This window comes from Nerophis ophidion, linkage group LG29, assembly GCF_033978795.1.
Source record: "Nerophis ophidion isolate RoL-2023_Sa linkage group LG29, RoL_Noph_v1.0, whole genome shotgun sequence".
Classification (NCBI taxonomy): domain Eukaryota; kingdom Metazoa; phylum Chordata; class Actinopteri; order Syngnathiformes; family Syngnathidae; genus Nerophis; species Nerophis ophidion.
Window position 1 is genome coordinate 15,019,595 of NC_084639.1, and position 21,293 is coordinate 15,040,887.

Here is a 21,293-nt window from a genome sequence, read left to right on the forward strand (position 1 = left end):
TACGCTCTGATTGGCTGTTTGCTCTTCAATTAAAACGCATGATACATCATCCCAGTGGTCGCCATTTAAACTGTTCTTAAAGTACCTTGTTTTTGTCCAATGCTAACCGTATCAAAGTAAAAACAGTATTGTGCTGCTAATAGCTAGCTGGAAACTAGCGTGCTAATTGCTGACCAACAAAATGGCAACTAGTGTGCTAATAGCTAGCTGCCAACTAGCATGCTAATTGCCAACTAACAAAATGGCAACTAGCGTGCTAATAGCTAGCTGTAAACTTGCATGCTAATTGCCAACTAACAAGCTGGCAACTAGTGTGCTAAAGGCTAGCTGTAAACTACCACACTAATTGCAACTAACAAGCTGGCAACTAGTGTTCTAATAGATAGGTGTTAACTAGCACGCTAATTGCCAACTAACAAGCTGTCAACTAGTGTGCTAATGGCTAGCTGTAAACTGGCACGCTAATTGCAACTAACAAGCTAGCAACTAGTGTTCTAATGGATAGCTGTAAACTAGCACACTAATTGCCAACTCAAAAGCTGTCAACTAGTATGCTAATAGCTAGCTGTAAACTAGCAAGCTAATTGCCAACTAACAAGCTGTCAACTAGTGTGCTAATAGCTAGCTGGAAACTAGCACGCTAATTTCTACTAACAAGCTGGAAACTAGTGTGCTAATGGATAGCTGTAAACTATCACGCTAGTTGCCAACTGTCAAGCTGGCAATTAGTGTGCTAATGGCTAGCTGTAAACTGGCACGCTATTTGCAACTAACAAGCTAGCAACTAGTGTTCTAATGGATAGCTGTAAACTAGCACACTTATTGCCAACTAAAAAGCTGTCAACTAGTATGCTAATAGCTAGCTGTAAACTAGCAAGCTAATTGCCAACTAACAAGCTGTCATCTAGTGTACTAATAGCTAGCTGTCAACTAGTATCCTAATAGCTATCTGTTAACTAGCACGCTAATTGCCAACTAACAAGCTGGCAACTAGTGTGCTAATAGCTAGCTGGAAACTAGCAGGCTAATTTCTACTAACAAGCTGGCAACTAGTGTGCTAATGGATAGCTGTAAACTAGCACGCTAGTTGCCAACTAACAAGCTGGCAACTAGTGTGCTAATAGCTTGCTGTAAACTAGCATGCTAATTGCTAACTAACAAACTGCCAACTAGTGTGTAACTACTAGCTGGCAACTAGCGTGCTAATTACTTGCTGGCAACTAGTGTACGACTTGCTAGCTGACAACTAGCACGCCAATTGCTCGTTGACAACTTAATCGTTACCTGGCAACTAAAGTGCTAATCGTTATCCGACAACTAGCACGCTAATTACTGCCGGACAACTAGGGTGGTAATCGCTAGCTGACTACTAGAGCGCCAAGCGCTAGCTGACAACAAACACGCTAATGGCTAACTGACTACTAAAGCGTTGATCGTTGCCAGCTGGCAACTAGCGTGCTATTCTTTATCGGACGAATAGCAATTAACATGCCAGCCGCTAACTAACAACTAGCGCATTAATCATTAGCTGGCAACTAGAACACAAGTCGCTAATTAGCAATTTTAGCGCTGATTGTTAGATGACATCTAGTGAGCTAATGGCTAGCTATTTAAAATGCTAACACGAACATAATATAATCATTTATTTATAATCATTCATTTATTTATGTTTATTTATGTATGTTTTGAGTATTTGTGCACTCAGAAGGCCGAGTGTACTCAGAGAAGCGCACTAACGAAGGGAGTGAACACTGAGTGCATGCTCCGCAGGTGCGCATGTTGCGCAAGTCCAAACACAAACCGAAGAAGTCGGCGGGCGGCGCCAAGGAGGCGCGCTCCGAGAGCTCCGCCTCTTCAGACGGTGTCCAGCTGTGAGAGTCGCAGCGACTTGAAGGTGGACGACGCGGACGTGTGTTGACACGCCCAGGTCGCCTTCGAATGTTAAGCTGACATGGCGACGACCAAGTTAAGTCTTCATCAAGATGGCACCACAACGTTTCTACTTGACGCCAATCACCACCTCATTCTTCTTAGCTTACATGTTTATACGTGTGTTAGCTTACATGTTTATACGTTTGTTAGCTTACATGTTTATACGTGTGTTAGCTTACATGTTTATATGTGTGTTAGCCAACATGTTTATACGCGTGTTAGCGAATTTGTTAAAACACGTTTTAGCTTACATGTTTATACACGTGTTAGCCAACATGTTTATACGCGTGTTAGCCCACATGTTTATACGCGTGTTAGCTCAAATGTTTACGTGTTAGCTCAAATGTTTATACGCATGTTAGCCAACATGTTTATACGTGTGTGAGCTTACATGTTTATACGCGTGTTAGCCAACATGTTTATACGTGTTAGCTCACATGTTAATACGCGTTAGCTCACATGTTTATACGTGAGTTAGCTCACATGTTTATACGCGTGTTAGCTCACATGTTTATAAGCGTGTTAGCGAATATGTTTAAACACGTTTTAGCTTACATGTTTATACGCATGTTAGCGAACATGTTTATACGCTTGTTAGCGAACATGTTTATACAGTTGTTAGCGAACATGTTTATACACTTGTTAGCGAACATGTTTATACACTTGTTAGCTTACATGTTTGTACACTTGTTAGCGGACATGTTTGTATACTTGTTAGCGAACATGTTTATACACTTGTTAGCGAACATGTTTATACACTTGTTAGCGAACATGTTTATACACTTGTTAGCGAACATGTTTATACACTTGTTAGCGAACATGTTTATACACTTGTTAGCGAACATGTTTATACACTCGTTAGCGAACTCGTTTATACACATGTTAACTTGTTTATACGCGTGTTAGCAAACATGTTTATATGCATGTTAGCTTACATGTTTATACGCGTGTTAGCTTACACGTTTATACACGTGTTAGCGTGCATGTTTATACTAAACACTTGTTTATACGCGTGTTAGCTTAGATGTTCATTGGCGTGTTAGCTTGGATGTTGACAGGCGTGTTGGTTTACATGTTTATACGCGAGCTAGCTTACATGTGTATACGTGTGTTAGCTTAAGTGTGTACGTGTGTTAGCTCACATGTTTATACGCGTGTTAGCTTACATGTTTACCTTAGCTTGAGCATCGTAGCAAAACTGACAATGCTAATCTTTATTTAAGAGACGGATCTAATTGGATTTGTACTACCACCTGAGATTAGCTAATGTTAGCCTAGCCCAGTGCTTCTCCCTTATATTCTTCTCATGCCCCCCAAAGTTGATATTGTTTATTTTTTTTGTATGTGTCAATAGAATTTTTTACAGATACTTAAGTTGCTATTATGTTATAGCATCTCACGCCCCCCTAAAGTCAATATTTATTTTTCTGTATGTGTAAAGATAAACTCCTAATAGCCTCTCACGCCCCCACCAAAGTCAATGTCTGTTTATTTATCTGTATGTGTAAAGATAGACGCCATCACACTATTGCTTCTCTTGCCCCCCCCTAAAGTCAATGTTTGTCTGTATGTGTAAAGATAAACTCCATGAGGCTATTGCCTCTCACGCCCCCTAAAGTCACTGTTTATTTATTTATCTGTATGTGTAAAAATGGACGCCATCACAATATTGCCTCTCACGCCCGCTTAAAATAAATGTTTATTTATCTGAAAAGATAAATTCCATTAGGCCATTGCCTCTCACGCCCCCCGAAAAATCAATGTTTATTTATCTGTATGTGTACAGATAGACGCCATCACACTATTGCCTCTCACGCCCCCTTGAAATCAATGTTTATTTATCTGTAAAGATAGACTCCATTAGCCTATTGCCTCTCACGCCCCCTAAAGTCAATGTTTGTTTTTTTATCTGGATGTGTAAAGATAGACGCCATCACACTATTACCTCTCACGCCCCCCTAAAATCAATGTTTATTTATCTGTAAAGATAAACTCTATTAGGTTATTTCCTCTCACGCCCCCCCAAAAATCAATGTTTATTCATGTGTAGAGATAAACTCCATTAGGCTATTGCCTCTCACACCCCCCTAAAGTCAATGTTTATTTATTTATCTGTATGTGTACAGATGAACTCCATTAGCCTATTGCCTCTCACGCCCCCCTAAAGTCAATGTTTATTTATTTATCTGTATATGTAAAGATGAACTCCATTAGCCTATTGCCTCTCACGCCCCCCTAAAGTCAATGTTTATTTATCTGTGTGCAAAGATAAACTCCATCAGGCTATTGCCTCTCACACCCCCTTAAAGTCAATGTTTATTTATTTATCTATCTGTTTGTGTAAAGATAATCTCCACTAGCCTATTGCCTCTCACGCCCCCCAAAAGTCAATGTTTACTCATGTGTGTAAAGATAAACTCCATTAGCCTAATGCCTCTCACGCCCACCCTAAAGTCAATGTTTATTTATCTTTGTGTGTGTGTGTGTTTGTGTGTGTGACGATAAACTCCAATAGGCTATTGCCTCTCACGCCCCCCCCCCCAAAGTCAATGTTTATTTATCTGTGTGTTAAGATAAACTCCATTAGCCTATTGCCTCTCATGCCAACCCTAAAATCAATGTTTATTTATCTGTGTGTGTAAAGATAAACTCCATGAGGCTATTGCCTCTCACGCCCCCCTTGAAGTCAATGTTTATTTATTTATCTGTAAGTGTAAAGATATTGTCTCTCCGGACCCCCTGAAGTTAATTTTTATTTATGTATCTGTATGTGTAAAGATATAGGGCATTATTGCTATTGCCTCTCACCCCCCCCCCCCCCCCCAGAGTCAATGTTTATTTATATATGTGTAAAGATAAACTCCATTAACCTAATGCCTCTCACGCCCCCCCTAAAGTCAATCTTTATTTATCTCTGTGTGTGTGTGTGTGTGTGTGTGTGTGTGTGTGTGTGTGTGTGTGTGTGTGTGTGTGTGTGTGTGTGTGTGTGTGTTGACTAGAAACTCCAATAGGCTATTGCCTCTCTCGCCCACACCCATTTATCTGTAAGTGTAAAAACATTGCATCTCACACCCCCCGTTTATATATCTGTATGTGTAAAGATATATGCCTTTCGGCTATTGCCTCTCACACCCCCCCACCTCAAAGTCAATGTTTATTTATCTGTATGTGTAAAGATAAAAACTCCATAAGGCTATTGCCTCTCACACCCCCTCTAAAGTCAATGTTTATTTATATATCTGTATGTGTAAAGATATACACCTTTTAGGCTATTGCCTCTCACACCCCCTCACCCTCCAAAGTCAATGTTTATTTATCTGAATGTGTAAAGATAAAAACTCCATGAGGATATTGCCTCTCACGCCCCCTCTGAAGTCAATGTTTATTTTTTTATCTGTATGTGCAATGATAAAAACTCAATTAGTCTATTGCCTCTCACGCCCCCTCTAAAGTCAATGTTTATTTATATATCTGTATGTGTAAAGATATATGCCTTTAGGCTATTGCCTCTCACACCCCCTCACCCTCCAAAATCAATGTTTATTTATCTGAATGTGTAAAGATAAACTCCATTATGCTATTGCCTCTCACGCCCCCTCTAAAGTCCGTTTATTTATGTATCTGTATGTGTAATGATATATGCATCTAGGCTATTGCCTCTCACGCCCCACCCCCTAAAGACAATGTTTATTTATCTGTATGTGTAAAGATAAAAACTCCATTAGGCTATTGCCTCTCACGCCCCCTCTAAAGTCAATGTTTATTTATCTGTATGTGTAACGATAAACTCCATGAGGATATTGCCTCTCACGCCCCCTCTTAAGTCAACGTTTATATATCTGTATGTGTAAAGATATTGCCTCTCACGGCCCCCTTTTTGACATTTCAGGGCAGGGTTAGAGAAGCGCTGGGCTAGCATGTGAGCTAACGTGAGAAGGGTGTTTTGTTTACATGACAATTTGAGATTATCTTTAGCTTAGCGGGCTAGCTAATGGGTATTGAAGAGAGGGAGGCCTCCTTTGACGACACAACAGCAACACAAGACTTCATTTCTTTGGTGCTCAGACGTGGACTAATGTGGGTTCTTACTTCCTGTGTGTGTCTTGTCTTTTTTTACTGCCGACAAAGTGGGTCAAGTTGCCCCTCCTCCTCTTTTAACTTTTTTTGAAAGACATTTTGTTTTGAGTGACGTCATCCACCCTTGTCAACGTCTCCCAAATGGTTTTGTCCGACTAATATAGTTTATTAACGTTTGTAAGGTGTTATTGTTCATGGAAGACCCCCGCCGCACCTTGTCAAAATCTCCCCAAACGTGTTCAGTTGCATTCAATGTGTTGTCTATTATACTTTTTAATTTTAGTATTTTATTTTAGTATTATTAGTCATAACAAGCCCCCCGCCCCACACACATTGTCAAAACATGTAAGCATAGCACATCAAACATAATGTCAATAACAAAATAATACTAAATGTAATACGTTAATAACTTAATGACACTTTAATAACACATTCATAACCTAATAACACTTTAATAACACATGAATAACATAAACACTTCAATAATATAACACGTTAATAACTTAACAATTTAATAACACATTAACTTAACACTTTAATAACGTAACACTTCAATAACTTATCACTTTAATAACATAACACATTAACTTAATAACACCTTAAAGGCCTACTGAAATGAGATGTTCTTATTTAAACGGGGATAGCAGGTCCATTCTATGTGTCATACTTGATCATTTCGCGATATTGCCATATTTTTGCTGAAAGGATTTAGTAGAGAACATCCACGATAAAGTTTGCAACTTTTGCTCGCTAAATAAAAAGGCCGTGCCTGTACCGGAAGTAGCAGACGATGTGCGCGTGGCGTTACGGGTTGTAGGGCTCCTCACATCCTCATATTCTTTACAATCATGGCCACCAGCGGCTAGAGCGATTCAGACCGAGAAAGCGACAGTTTCCCCATTAATTTGAGCGAGGATGAAAGATTCGTGGATGAAGAAAGTGAGAGTGAAGGACTAGAGAAAAAAAAAATAAGATAAGATAAGGGTTGTACTTATATAGCACTTTTCTACCTTCAAGGTACTCAAAGCGCTTTGACACTACTTCCACATTTACCCATTCACACACACATTCACACACTGACGGAGGGAGCTGCTATGCAAGGCGCCAACCAGCACCCATCAGGAGCAAGGGTGAAGTGTCTTGCTCAGGACACAACGGACGTGACGAGGTTGGTACTAGGTGGGATTTGAACCAGGGACCCTCGGGTTGCGCACGGCCACTCTTCCACTGCGCCACGCCGAAAAGAAAAAGAAAAGGGGACGGCTCCAGGCGGCGGCAGTGGGAGAGTTTCAGATGTAATTAGACACATTTATTAGGATAATTCTGGAAAATCCCTTATCTGCTTATTGTGTTAATAGTATTTTAGTGAGATTATAGTCATACCTGAAAGTCAGATGCCTGTGGTGAACGCCAATGTCTCTCAGAGAAGCCACGGAGGAGCCAAGATCACAGCTGCGCTGCAGGATGAGGTCGCATATTCCCCTCAAGTCTCCGGTAAGAGCCGACTTAATATCATAATTTTCCCATCCAAAGACTTGCTGGTTGACGTAGAGAAACATGTTTGCTTGACCGTTCTGTGTTAAAGCTTCACAACAAATAAAAAAACACCGGCTGTGTTTTGGTGCTAAAGGCAGCTGCAATCCACCGCTTTCCACCAACAGCATTCTTCTTTATAGTGTCCGTTATTAATTGAACAAATTGCAAAAGATTCAGCAACACAGATGTCCAAAATACTGTGTAATTATGCAATAAAAACAGAGTACTTTTAGCCGTGAGGGGTGCTGGGAGAACATGTCCGCTCCAACCAATAACGTGCTAAGCACGCGTCAACATAAGCGTCATCATTCCGCGACGTTTTCAACACGACACTTCGCGGGAAATTTAAAATTGCAATTTAGTAAACTAAAAAGGCCGTATTGGCATGTGTTGCAATGTTAATATTTCATCATTGATATGCGTGGTCGGTAGTAGTGGGTTTCAGTAGGCCTTTAATAACATAACACGTTAATAACTTAATACCACTTTAATAACAACATGTTAACTTAACACTTAACATCACACGTTAACTTTATAACACTTTAACATAACATATTAACTCAACACTTTAATAGCATAACACATTACCTTATTAATAACGTTAATAACTTAACACTTTAATAACATTTTAATAACTTAAACACTTAACGTTATTAACGTGTTATGTTTTTATGTGTTTTTAAGTTATTAACGTTATGTTTTAAAGTGTTAGGTTATTACTGTGTTTTTAAAGTTATTAAGTTAACATGTTGAGTTGACATGTTATGTTATTAAAGTGGTATATAAGTTAAACATGTTATGTTATATTAGTGTTAATAAAGTGTTAAGTTAATGTATTATGTTAAAGTGTTATTAATGTTTTATTAAAGTGTTATTAAGTTAATGTGTGGCGTTATTAACTCATGTTATTACAGTGTTAAGTTATTAACATGGTACATTTTAAAGTGTTAAGTTATTAACATGTTACGTTAATGAAGTGTTATTAAGTTAATGTGTTATGGTAATTAAGTGTTATTGAAGTTCTTCGTTAATGTTTTATGTTAAAATGTTTTTAACGTGTTACGTTACTAAGATGTTATGTTTTAAAGTGTTATGTTATTAACGTGTTGTTATTAAAGTGTTAAGTTAACGTGTGATGTTATTTAAGTGTTAAGTTATTTACATGTTATGTTAGAGTGTTAAGTTAATGTTTTATGTTATTAAAGAGTTAACGTGTTATTAAGTTAATGTGTTACGTCATTAACATGTTATGGTATTAAAGTGTTAAAGTAATTTTTTATGTTATTAAAGTGTTATTAACGGGTTTTAGTGTTATTAAGTTAATGTGTTATTAACGTGTTACGTCATTAACATGTTATATTGTTATTAAAGTGTTATTAGGTTATTAACTTGTTATTTCTATAACTAACTTGTGAAAAGCTCCCAAAACGTGTCCCAAACGCATTAAGTTATTGTGTTAAGTGTTAGATATTAACGTGTTATGTTTTACACTTAGTAACATAACACGTTAATAACTTAACACTTGAAAACATAACATTTAATGACTTAACACTGTAATAACAACACTTTAATAACTTAAAGTTATTAACGTGTTATGTTTTTTAACACTTAACACACCAATAACTTAACACGTTTGGGACACGTTTTGTGAGCTTTTCACAAGTTGGTTATAAGAAATAACACGTTAATAACCCTAATAGCCCTTTAATAACACGTTAATAACTTAAGCATTTTAATACCATAACACGTTAATAGCAATACTTTAATAACACGTTAACAACTTAACACTTTAATAACATAACATGCTGATAACTTAACACTTTAATAACACGTTAATAACCCAATAACACTTTAATTACATAACACGTTAATAAATTAACACTGTAATAACATAACATATTAATGACTTAACATTTATTAACATAACACGTTAATAACGTAAACACTTTAATACCGTAACACTTTAATAACAACACGTTAACACGTTAATAACTTAACCTTTTAATAACATAACATGCTAATAACTTAACACTTTAATAACGCGTTAATAACCCAATAACACTTTAATTACATAACACGTTAATAGCTTAACACTGTAATAACATAACACGTCAATGACTTAACACTTTAATAACATAACACGTTAACCTGTTATGTTTTAAAGTGTCAACATTTTAAAACATAACACGCTAATAACTTAACACTTTAATAACACGTTAATAACCCAATAACACTTTAATTACATAACATGTTAATAAATTAACACTGTAATAACATAACATATTTATGACTTAACATTTATTAACATAACACGTTAATAACTTAAACACTTTAATACCGTAACACGTTAATAGCAACACTTTAATAACAACACGTTAACACGTTAATAACTTAACATTTTAATAACATAACATGCTAAAAACTTAACACTTTAATAACGCGTTAATAACCCAATAACACTTTAATTACATAACACGTTAATAACTTAACACTGTAATAACATAACACGTTAATGACTTAACACTTTAATAACATAACACGTTAATGTGTTATGTTTTAAAGTGTCAACATTTTAAAACATAACACGTTAATAACTTATCACTTTAACATAACATGTTAATAACTTAATAACACTTTAATAACATAACATGTTACCAACTTAATATTTTAAATCATAAAATGTTAACACTTTAATAACTTAACACTTTCATATCATAACTCGTTAACTTAACACTTTAATAATATACCGTGTTTAACTTAACACTTTAATAACACGTTAATAACACTGTAATAACATAAAACGTTGATGACTTAATGCCACTTTAATAACAACAGCTAACACTTAAAAAACATACCACTGTGACGGCATGACAATAACGTAATAACACGTTTTGGGAGATTTTCACAAGTCGCTTATAGTAATAACACGGTAATAACATGAAAAAAAATGTCAAAATCAGGTACAAGTTTTGGGAGATTTTGGCTGGATGAGGTGAAAAGGTATTTTACGTGAGTGTTATTTGAATATTTCCATACAAGTCCAACACTGGTCACGTGACCAAAAAAAGGAAGGTTCCATTGGTCCACTCCACACCTGGTCATCAGGAGTGGGACGTCCCTGCTGTTGTGTGTCGCTGCTACATGCTAACGTCCTGTCCTAGTGTCTTAACGGGTGACGTCACGATGACGTCCTCGCCTGGCTCTGTGCCAAGTGGCAGCACAGTGCAGTAGTGCCGTGTGCCAAGTGTGTAAACATGACGTCACGTGGGTTCAATAAAGATCACAGACTGGCTTCATTCAATGGAGTGGATGTGCTGTGTGACCAGCAGGGGGCAGAAGGGGAAATCACAACTATTTCTCTCAACTTTTCTTCACAAAATGATCATTTATTTATTTTCATTTCATTTGATTAATTCCCTATGAATAAAACTTTTATTTTTCCAAAAAAAAAGAAAATACATTTATTTTCCTCTCAATTTCATTTTTCTTTCTCATTTTGTTCTGATGGGGTATTTTTATTTTTTTTATTTTAGTGACAGGAACATGTTTTTAATACACATTGTTTGTCTGACCAATCAACTCTGATTTTGTCTCATTATTATGACTTTATCTCATGACTTTTTATCTCATTATCATGACTTTTTGTCTCATTATGACTTTTTATCTCATTATGACATTTTATCTCATGACTTTTTGTCTTATGACATTTTATCTCATGACATTTTATGTCATTATCATGACTTTTTGTCTTATGACATTTTATCTCATGACATTTTATGTCATTATCATGACTTTTTGTGTCATTATGACTTTATCTCATGCCTTACCTCATTTTAATGACCTTTTGTCTAATTATTATGACTTTTTGTCTTATGACATTTTATCCCATGACATTTTATGTCATTATCATGACTTTTTGTCTCATTATGACTTTATCTCATGCCTTACCTCATTTTAATGACTTTTTGTCTAATTATTATGACTTTATCTCATGACTTTTTGTCTCATTACTTTTTATCTATTTTTTATGACTTGTCTCATGACTTTTTATCTTATGTCAACGTTTTATCTCATCATTTCAACTTTTTGTTTTATTATTATGACTTTTTGTCTCATTATTATGACTTCATCTCATGATTTTTTATCTCATTATCATGACTTTTTGTCTCATTATTATGACTTTATCTCATCACTTACCTCATTATCATGACTTTTTGTCTCATTATTATGACTTTATCTCATGACTTTTTGTCTCATTACTTTTTATCTAATTTTTATGACTTGTCTCATGACTTCTTATCTCATGTCAACTTTTTATCTCATTTCAACTTTTTGTTTTATTATTATGACTTTTTGTGTCATGACTATCTCATGACTTTTTGTCTCCTTATTATGACTTTATCTCATGACTTTTTATGTCATAATCATGACTTTTTGTCTCATGACTTTATCTCATGTCTTACCTCATTATCATGACTTTGTCTCATTATTATGACTTTATCTCATGACTTACCTCATTATCATGACTTTTTGTCTCATTACTATGACTTTATCTCATGACTTACCTCATTATCATGACTTTTTGTCTCATTATTATGACTTTATCTCATGACTTTTTATGTCATTATCATGACTTTTTGTCTCATTACTTCTTATTTATTTTTTATGACTTGTCTCATGACTTCTTATCTCATGTCAACTTTTTATCTCATCATTTCAACTTTTTGTTTTATTATGACTTTTTGTCTCATGACTATCTCATGACTTTTTGTCTCATTATTATGACTTCATCTCATGTCTTACCTCATTATCTTGACTTTGTCTCATTATTATGACTTTATCTCATGACTTACCTCATTATCATGACTTTTTGTCTCATTACTATGACTTTATCTCATGACTTACCTTATTATCATGACTTCTTGTTTCATTATTATGACTTCATCTCATGACTTTTTATCTCATTATCATGACTTTTTGTCTCATTACTTTTTATCTATTTTTTATGACTTGTCTCATGACATTTTATCTCATGTCAACGTTTTAGCTCATTTCAACTTTTTGTTTTATTATTATGTTTTTGTCTCATTATGACTATCTCATTACTTTTTGTCTCATTATTATGACTTTATCTCATGACTTTTTATGTCATAATCATGACTTTTTGTTTCATTATTATGACTTTATCTCATGTCTTACCTCATTATCATGACTTTGTCTCATTATTATGACTTTATCTCATGACTTACTTCATTATCATGACTTTTTGTCTCATTACTATGACTTTATCTCATGACTTACCTTATTATCATGACTTTTTATGTCATTATCATGACTTTTTGTCTCATTACTTTTTTATCTATTTTTTATGACTTGTCTCATGACTTCTTATCTCATGTCAACTTGTTATCACATCATTTCAACTTTTTGTTTTATTATTATTACTTTTTGTCTCATTATGACTCTCATGACTTTTTGTCTCATTATTATGACTTTATCTCATGACTTTTTATGTCATAATCATGACTTTTTGTCTCATTATTATGACTTTATCTCATGTCTTACCTCATTATCATGACTTTGTCTCAATATTATGACTTTATCTCATGACTTACCTCATTATCATGACTTTTTGTGTCATTACTATGACTTTGTCTCATGACTTACCTTATCATGACTTTTTGTCTCATTATTATGACTTCATCTCATGACTTTTTATGTCATTATCATGACTTTTTGTCTCATTACTTTTTATCTAATTTTTATGACTTGTCTCATGACTTCTTATCTCATGTCAACTTTATATCTCATTTCAACTTTTTGTTTTATTATTATGACTTTTTGTCTCATTATGACTATCTCATTACTTTTTGTCTCATTATTATGACTTCATCTCATGACTTTTTATCTCATTATCATAACTTTTTGTTTCATTTTTATGAATTTTTATCTCATGACTTTTATATCATCATAACTTTTTGTCTCATTATTATGACTTCATCTCATGACTTTTTTTTATCTCATGACGTTTTGTCTCATTATCACTTTTTATCTCGACTTTTTATCTCATTATTATGACTTTTTGTCTCATTAATGACCGATTTAATAATTTCCACATTTTGTCTCATGACTTATTGTCTCATTATTATGACTTTTTGTTTTATTATCATGACTTTTTATCTCATGACTTTTTATCTCAATATCATGACTTTTTGTCTCATTATTTTGACTTTATCTCATGACTTTTTAATCTCATTATCATGACTTTTTGTCTCATGACTTTTTATCTCATTTTTATGACTTGTCTCATGACTTTTTATCTCATTTCAACTTTTTATCTCATCATTTAAATTTTTAATCTCAATTCATTTTTTTAATCTCATTTCAACTTTTTGTTTTATTATGACTTTTTGTCTCATTGTGACTTTATCTCATGATTTTTTGTCTTATGACTTTTTATGTCATTATCATGACTTTTTGTCTCATTATTATGACTTTTTATCTCATGACTTTTTATCTCATTATGACTTTTTGGCTCATTAATGACCTGTTTCATCATTGCCACGTTTTGTCTCATTACTTTTTGTCTCATCATTATGAATTGTTGTCTCATTATTATGACTTTGTCTCATTTCAACTTTTTATCGCTTGACTTTTTGTCTCATGACTTTTGATCATCATTTCAACATTTTATCTCAGACTTTGTGTCTCATGACTTTTTGTCTCATAACTTTTCATCTCATTATTATGACTTTTTGTCTCATTATGACTTTTTATCTCATGACTTTGTCTCATTGTTATGACTTGTCTCATGACTTGATCATTTCAATTTTTTATCTCATTTCAACCTTTTATCTTATTTCAACTTTTTGTCTCATGACTTTTTATCTCATTATTATTACTTTTTGTCTCATTATGACTTTTTGTCTCATTTAAACTTTTTATCTAATTTCAGCTTTTTGTTTCATTATTATGACTTTTTGTCTCACAACTTTTTATCTCTCATTATTATGACTTTTTATCTCATTACTTTTTTTTTTATCTCATTATTATGACTTTTTGTCTCGTTATTGACCTGTTTCATCATTTTAACGTTTTATCTCATTATGACTTTTTGTCCCATCATTAGGACTTTTTTTTTCGTTATTGACTTTTTGTGTCATTATTGACTTTCTGTCTTGTTTAAACTTTTTATTTCATTATGACTTTTGGTCTCGTGACTTTTTATCTCATTATTATGACTGTCTCATTATGAATTTTTGTCTCATTTCAACTTTTTATCTAATTTCAGCTTTTTGTTTCATTATTATGACTTTTGTCTCACAACTTTTTATCCCTCATTATTATGACTTTTTATCTCATTACTTTTTTTTATCTCATTATTATGACTTTTTGTCTCGTTATTGACCTGTTTCATCTTTTAACGTTTTATCTCATTATGACTTTTTGTTCCATCATTAGGACTTTTTTTTCATTATTGACTTTTTGTGTCATTATTGACTTTCTGTCTTGTTTAAACTTTTTATTTCATTATGACTTTTGGTCTGATGACTTTTTATCTCATTATTATGACTATTTGTCTCATTATGAATGTTTGTCTCATTTCAACTTTTTATCTAATTTCAGCTTTTTGTTTCATTATCATGACTTTTTGTCTCATTACTTTTTATCTAATTTTATGACTTGTCTCATGACTTCTTATCTCATGTCAACTTTTTATCTCATTTCAACTTTTAGTTTTATTATTATGACTTTTTGTCTCATTATGACTATCTCATGACTTTTTGTCTCATTATTATGACTTCATCTCATGACTTTTTATCTCATTATCATAACTTTTTGTTTCATTTTTATGAATTTTTATCTCATGACTTTTATATCATCATAACTTTTTGTCTCATTATTATGACTTCATCTCATGACTTTTTTTATCTCATGACGTTTTGTCTCATTATCACTTTTTATCTCGACTTTTTATCTCATTATTATGACTTTTTGTCTCATTAATGACCGATTTAATCATTTCCACGTTTTGTCTCGTGACTTATTGTCTCATTATTATGACTTTTTGTTTTATTATCATGACTTTTTATCTCATGACTTTTTATCTCAATATCATGACTTTTTGTCTCATTATTTTGACTTTATCTCATGACTTTTTAATCTCATTATCATGACTTTTTGTCTCATGACTTTTTATCTCATTTTTATGACTTGTCTCATGACTTGTCTCATGACTTTTTATCTCATTTAAACTTTTTATCTCATCATTTCAACTTTTAATCTCAATTCATTTTTTTAATCTCATTTCAACTTTTTGTTTTATTATGACTTTTTGTCTCATTGTGACTTTATCTCATGATTTTTTGTCTTATGACTTTTTATGTCATTATCATGACTTTTTGTCTCATTATTATGACTTTTTATCTCATGACTTTTTATCTCATTATGACTTTTTGTCTCATTAATGACCTGTTTCATCATTGCCACGTTTTGTCTCATTACTTTTTGTCTCATCATTATGAATTGTTGTCTCATTATTATGACTTTGTCTCATTTCAACTTTTTATCGCTTGACTTTTTGTCTCATGACTTTTGATCATCATTTCAACATTTTATCTCAGACTTTGTGTCTCATGACTTTTTGTCTCATTATAACTTTTCATCTCATTATTATGACTTTTTGTCTCATTATGACTTTTCATCTCATTTCAATTTTTAATCTCATTTCAACTTTTTGTCATGACTTTTTATCTCATGACTTTGTCTCATTGTTATGACTTGTCTCATGACTTGATCATTTCAATTTTTTATCTAATTTCAACCTTTTATCTTATTTCAACTTTTTGTCTCATGACTTTTTATCTCATTATTATTACTTTTTGTCTCATTATGACTTTTTGTCTCATTTAAACTTTTTATCTAATTTCAGCTTTTTGTTTCATTATTATGACTTTTTGTCTCACAACTTTTTATCTCTCATTATTATGACTTTTTATCTCATTACTTTTTTTTTTTATCTCATTATTATGACTTTTTGTCTTGTTACTGACCTGTTTCATCATTTTAACGTTTTATCTCATGACTTTTTGTCCCATCATTAGGACTTTTTTTTCATTATTGACTTTTTGTGTCATTATTGACTTTCTGTCTTGTTTAAACTTTTTATTTCATTATGACTTTTGGTCTCATGACTTTTATCTCATTATTATAACTATTTGTCTCATTATGAATTTTTGTTTCATTTAAACTTTTTATCTAATTTCAGCTTTTTGTTTCATTATTATGACTTTTTGTCTCACAACTTTTTATCTCTCATTATTATGACTTTTTATCTCAATACTTTTTTTTTATCTCATTATTATGACTTTTTGTCTCGTTATTGACCTGTTTCATCATTTTAACGTTTTATCTCATTATGACTTTTTGTCCCATCATTAGGACTTTTTTTTTCATTATTGACTTTTTGTGTCATTATTGACTTTCTGTCTTGTTTAAACTTTTTATTTCATTATGACTTTTGGTCTCATGACTTTTTATTTCATTATTATGACTATTTGTCTCATTATGAATTTTTGTTTCATTTAAACTTTTTATCTAATTTCAGCTTTTTGTTTCATTATTATGACTTTTTGTCTCACAACTTTTTATCTATCATTATTATGACTTTTTATCTCATTACTTTTTTTTTATCTCATTATTATGACTTTTTGTCTCGTTATTGACCTGTTTCATCATTTTAACGTTATATCTCATTATGACTTTTTGTCCCATCATTAGGACTTTTTTTTTCATTATTGACTTTTTGTGTCATTATTGACTTTCTGTCTTGTTTAAACTTTTTATTTCATTATGACTTTTGGTCTCGTGACTTTTTATCTCATTATTATGACTGTCTCATTATGACTTTTTGTCTCATTTAAACTTTTTATCTAATTTCAGCTTTTTGTTTCATTATTATGACTTTTGTCTCAACTTTTTATCCCTCATTATTATGACTTTTTATCTCATTACTTTTTTTTATCTCATTATGACTTTTTGTCTCGTTATTGACCTGTTTCATCTTTTAACGTTTTATCTCATTATGACTTTTTGTTCCATCATTAGGACTTTTTTTTCATTATTGACTTTTTGTGTCATTATTGACTTTCTGTCTTGTTCAAACTTTTTATTTCATTATGACTTTTGGTCTCATGACTTTTTATCTCATTATTATGACTATTTGTCTCATGAATGTTTGTCTCATTTCAACTTTTTATCTAATTTCAGCTTTTTGTTTCATTATTATGACTTTTTGTCTCACAACTTTTTATCCCTCATTATTATGACATTTTATCTCATTACTTTTTTTTAATCTCATTATTATGACTTTTTGTCTCGTTATTGACCTGTTTCATCATTTTAACGTTTTATCTCATTATGACTTTTTGTCCCATCATTAGGACTTTTTTTTCATTATTGACTTTTTGTGTCATTATTGACTTTCTGTCTTGTTTAAACTTTTTATTTCATTATGACCTTTGGTCTCATGACTTTTTATCTCATTATTATGACTATTTGTCTCATTATTGACCTGTTTTATCATTTCAAAATGTTATCTCATTATGACTTTTTGTCCTATTGTTTTTACTTTTTTTCCCTCATTATTGACTTTCTGTCTCATTTCAACTTTTTATCTCATGACTTTTGGTCTCATGACTTTTTATCTCATTGTGACTTTTCGTCTCATTATTGGGAGTTTCTTATCCCAAAATGAGTTGTATCTCACTATTATGACTATTTGTCTCATTATTGACCTGTTTCATCATTTCAAAATTTTATCTCATTATGACTTTGTCTTATCATTTTGACTTTTTTTTTTCTCATTATTGACTTTGTCTCATTTCAACTTTTTATCTCATGACTTTTTATATCATTGTGACTTTTTGTCTCATTATTGTGAGTTTCTTATCCCAAAATGTGTTTTTATCTCACCATTATGACTTTTCTATCTCATTATTATGACTTTATTTTATAATTATGACTTTTTATCTCATCATTGTTTTGTTCTTCCGTAATTAGGAATTATTTATCTTATCATTTCGACTCTGTATCACTTTTTATCTCATGATTGTTTTATGTCATTTTATATTGTGATTCTTTAATCTCATAGTTATACCTTTTTAATATCACAACTATAACTTTAATTTAATTTTCGATTTTTTAATCTCACAATTATTTTTTTTATCCTACATTTTTTTAAATCTCTTAATTTAGACTTTTTATCAAATACCTTTTGACTTTTTATGTGAAAATGTTTTTTTAATCTCATAATTTTGATAGTTCAAATTTATAATTGAAACTTATTTTAACTCATTTCATAATTATTACTTCCTTGTCTCATAAAGATGATTTTTTTATCCCATAATTAATAGATAAGTGAGAACAACAGAGATAAAGACGGGCAGATCTTTTTTGTCTCAAATTGACCAAACTTTTTTAAACTTGACCAAGCTCCTCCCAGCTTGGAGCCACAGCTTTCTACCATCAGTATTCCTGGAGTCTCCGGGGGAAGAAGTGGACCTGGGCAGCATTGAATCTTGCAGAGAAGAACGATGGCTCCACACCAGCAACAATGATAATGAGGTCCATAAACAAAAAAAACACACAATGCATTACTTAAACAGATCAAAAGCGTACATAAATGAACATTAAAGGAAAATAAACACTGACATTGCTAACAAACCATGCAATTAAAAAAAACAAACTGCAAAATATATTTATAGAATTAAATGAAACAAAAAAGCAAATGTATGGGTCATTAAGAAAGTAGAATCCCTGAATAAACAAAAAAAACAAACAATCATGAGGGACACAAACATTACAATATTAGGGCCCCAGCAGGAGCCATGCAGAAGGCCCGAAGGCCCTCATTGAAACTGCTGTTTTTTTCTTCCAACACTTTTTGAGGCCCTTAAAGGCCTACTGAAACCCACTACTACCGACCACGCAGTCTGATAGTTTATATATCAATGATGAAATATTAACATTGCAACACATGCCAATACGGCCTTTTTAGTTTACTAAATTGCAATTTTAAATTTCCCGCGAAGTGTCCTGTTGAAAACGTTGCGGTTTGATGACGCGTGTGTTTTGACGTCTCGGGTTGTAGCGGACATTATTTTCCATCCCGATCCAAGCTATAAGTAGTCTGTTTTAACTGCATAATTACACAGTATTCTGGACATCTGTGTTGCTGAATATTTTGCAATTTGTTCAATTAATAATGGAGAAGTCAAAGTAGAAAGATGAAGGTGGAAAGCATTTAGCCTTTAGCCACACAAACACAGCCGGTGTTTCCTTGTTTAGAATTCCCGTAGGTGAAGCTTTATTATGGATCAGAGCGGTCAAGCGAACATGGATCCCGACCACATATCAACCGGCAGGTTTCGGTGAGAAAATTGTGGTAATAAGTTTGCTCTTACCGTAGTTATGAGCGGAGTCTGCGCCCTGCTATTACCTCCTCCTACGGAGACACTGGCGGTCACTACACCCGTGGCCACACCCCTCCGAATTTCAGGTACTATATAATCTCACTAAAACACTAGCAACACAATAATCAGATAAGGGATTTTCCAGAATTATCCTAGTAAATGTGTCTAATAATATCTGAATTGTCCCACTGCACTCGCCTTTTTTTTCCCCCTAGTCATTCACTCTGAATATCCTCATCCACGAATCTTTCATCCTCGCTCAAATTAATGGGGAAATTGTGGCTTTCTCGGTCCGAATCGCTCTAGCTGCGGGTGGCTATGATTGTAAACGATGTGAGGATGTGAGGAGCCCTACAACCCGTGACGTCACGTGCACATTTTTTTGCTACTTCCGGTAAAGGCAAGGCTTTTTTATTAGCGACCAAAATTTGCGAACTTTATCGTGGATGTTCTCTACTAAATCCTTTCAGCAAAAATATGGCAATATCGTGAAAATGATCAAGTATGACACATAGAATGGACCTGCTATCCCCGTTTAAATAAGAACATCTCATTTCAGTAGGCCTTTAATATACTTGAAAAGTCCCCACATTTTGTGGGGACTTTTCGTGATACTTTTCATGATTTTGCTATCTACGTGATACTTTTCATGATATTGAGATAAAAAGTCATGAGATGCGACTTGTCCAGGGTGTACCCCGCCTTCCACCCGATTGTAGCTGAGATAGGCGCCAGCGCCCCCTGCAACCCCAAAAGGGAATAAGCGGTAGAAAATGGATGGGATGGGATGGAGATAAAAAGTCATGAGACGCGACTTGTCCAGGGTGTACCCCGCCTTCCGCCCGATTGTAGCTGAGATAGGCGCCAGCGACCCCAAAAGGGAATAAGCGGTAGAAAATGGATGGAGACAAAAAGTCATGATAATTAGATTAAAGTAATGATATTGAGATAAAAAGTTATGATAATAAAACGAAAAGTCATAATAATGACACAATAAGTCATGAGACAAAACGAGGAAATGATGAAATTGGTCATTAATGAGACAAAAAGTCATAATAATGAGATAAAAAGTAATGTGATAAAAAGTGATAATAATGAGACAAAAAGTCATGATAATGAGATAAAAAGTCATGAGATGAAGTCATAATACTGAGACAAAAAGTTATGATAATGAGATAAAAAGTCATAAGATAAAGTCATCATAATGAGACAAAAAGTTATGATAATGAGATAAAAAGTCATAAGATAAAGTCATAATAATGAGACGTATACGGA

General features: G+C 33.0%; 1 protein-coding gene across 2 annotated transcripts in view; it reads left to right on the plus strand.

The window, feature by feature from the left end:
- LOC133546107 (diacylglycerol kinase theta-like) overlaps positions 1-10,846 on the plus strand; it is a 68,127-nt gene extending 57,281 nt beyond the window's left edge. For both annotated transcript variants that reach the window (XM_061891950.1, XM_061891951.1), the window contains one exon: positions 1,771-10,846. In XM_061891950.1, the coding sequence (XP_061747934.1) occupies positions 1,771-1,875 (105 nt within the window). In that variant the 3' untranslated portion in view covers positions 1,876-10,846. The remainder of the gene's footprint in view (positions 1-1,770) is intronic.
- The last annotated feature ends 10,447 nt before the right edge of the window (positions 10,847-21,293 follow it).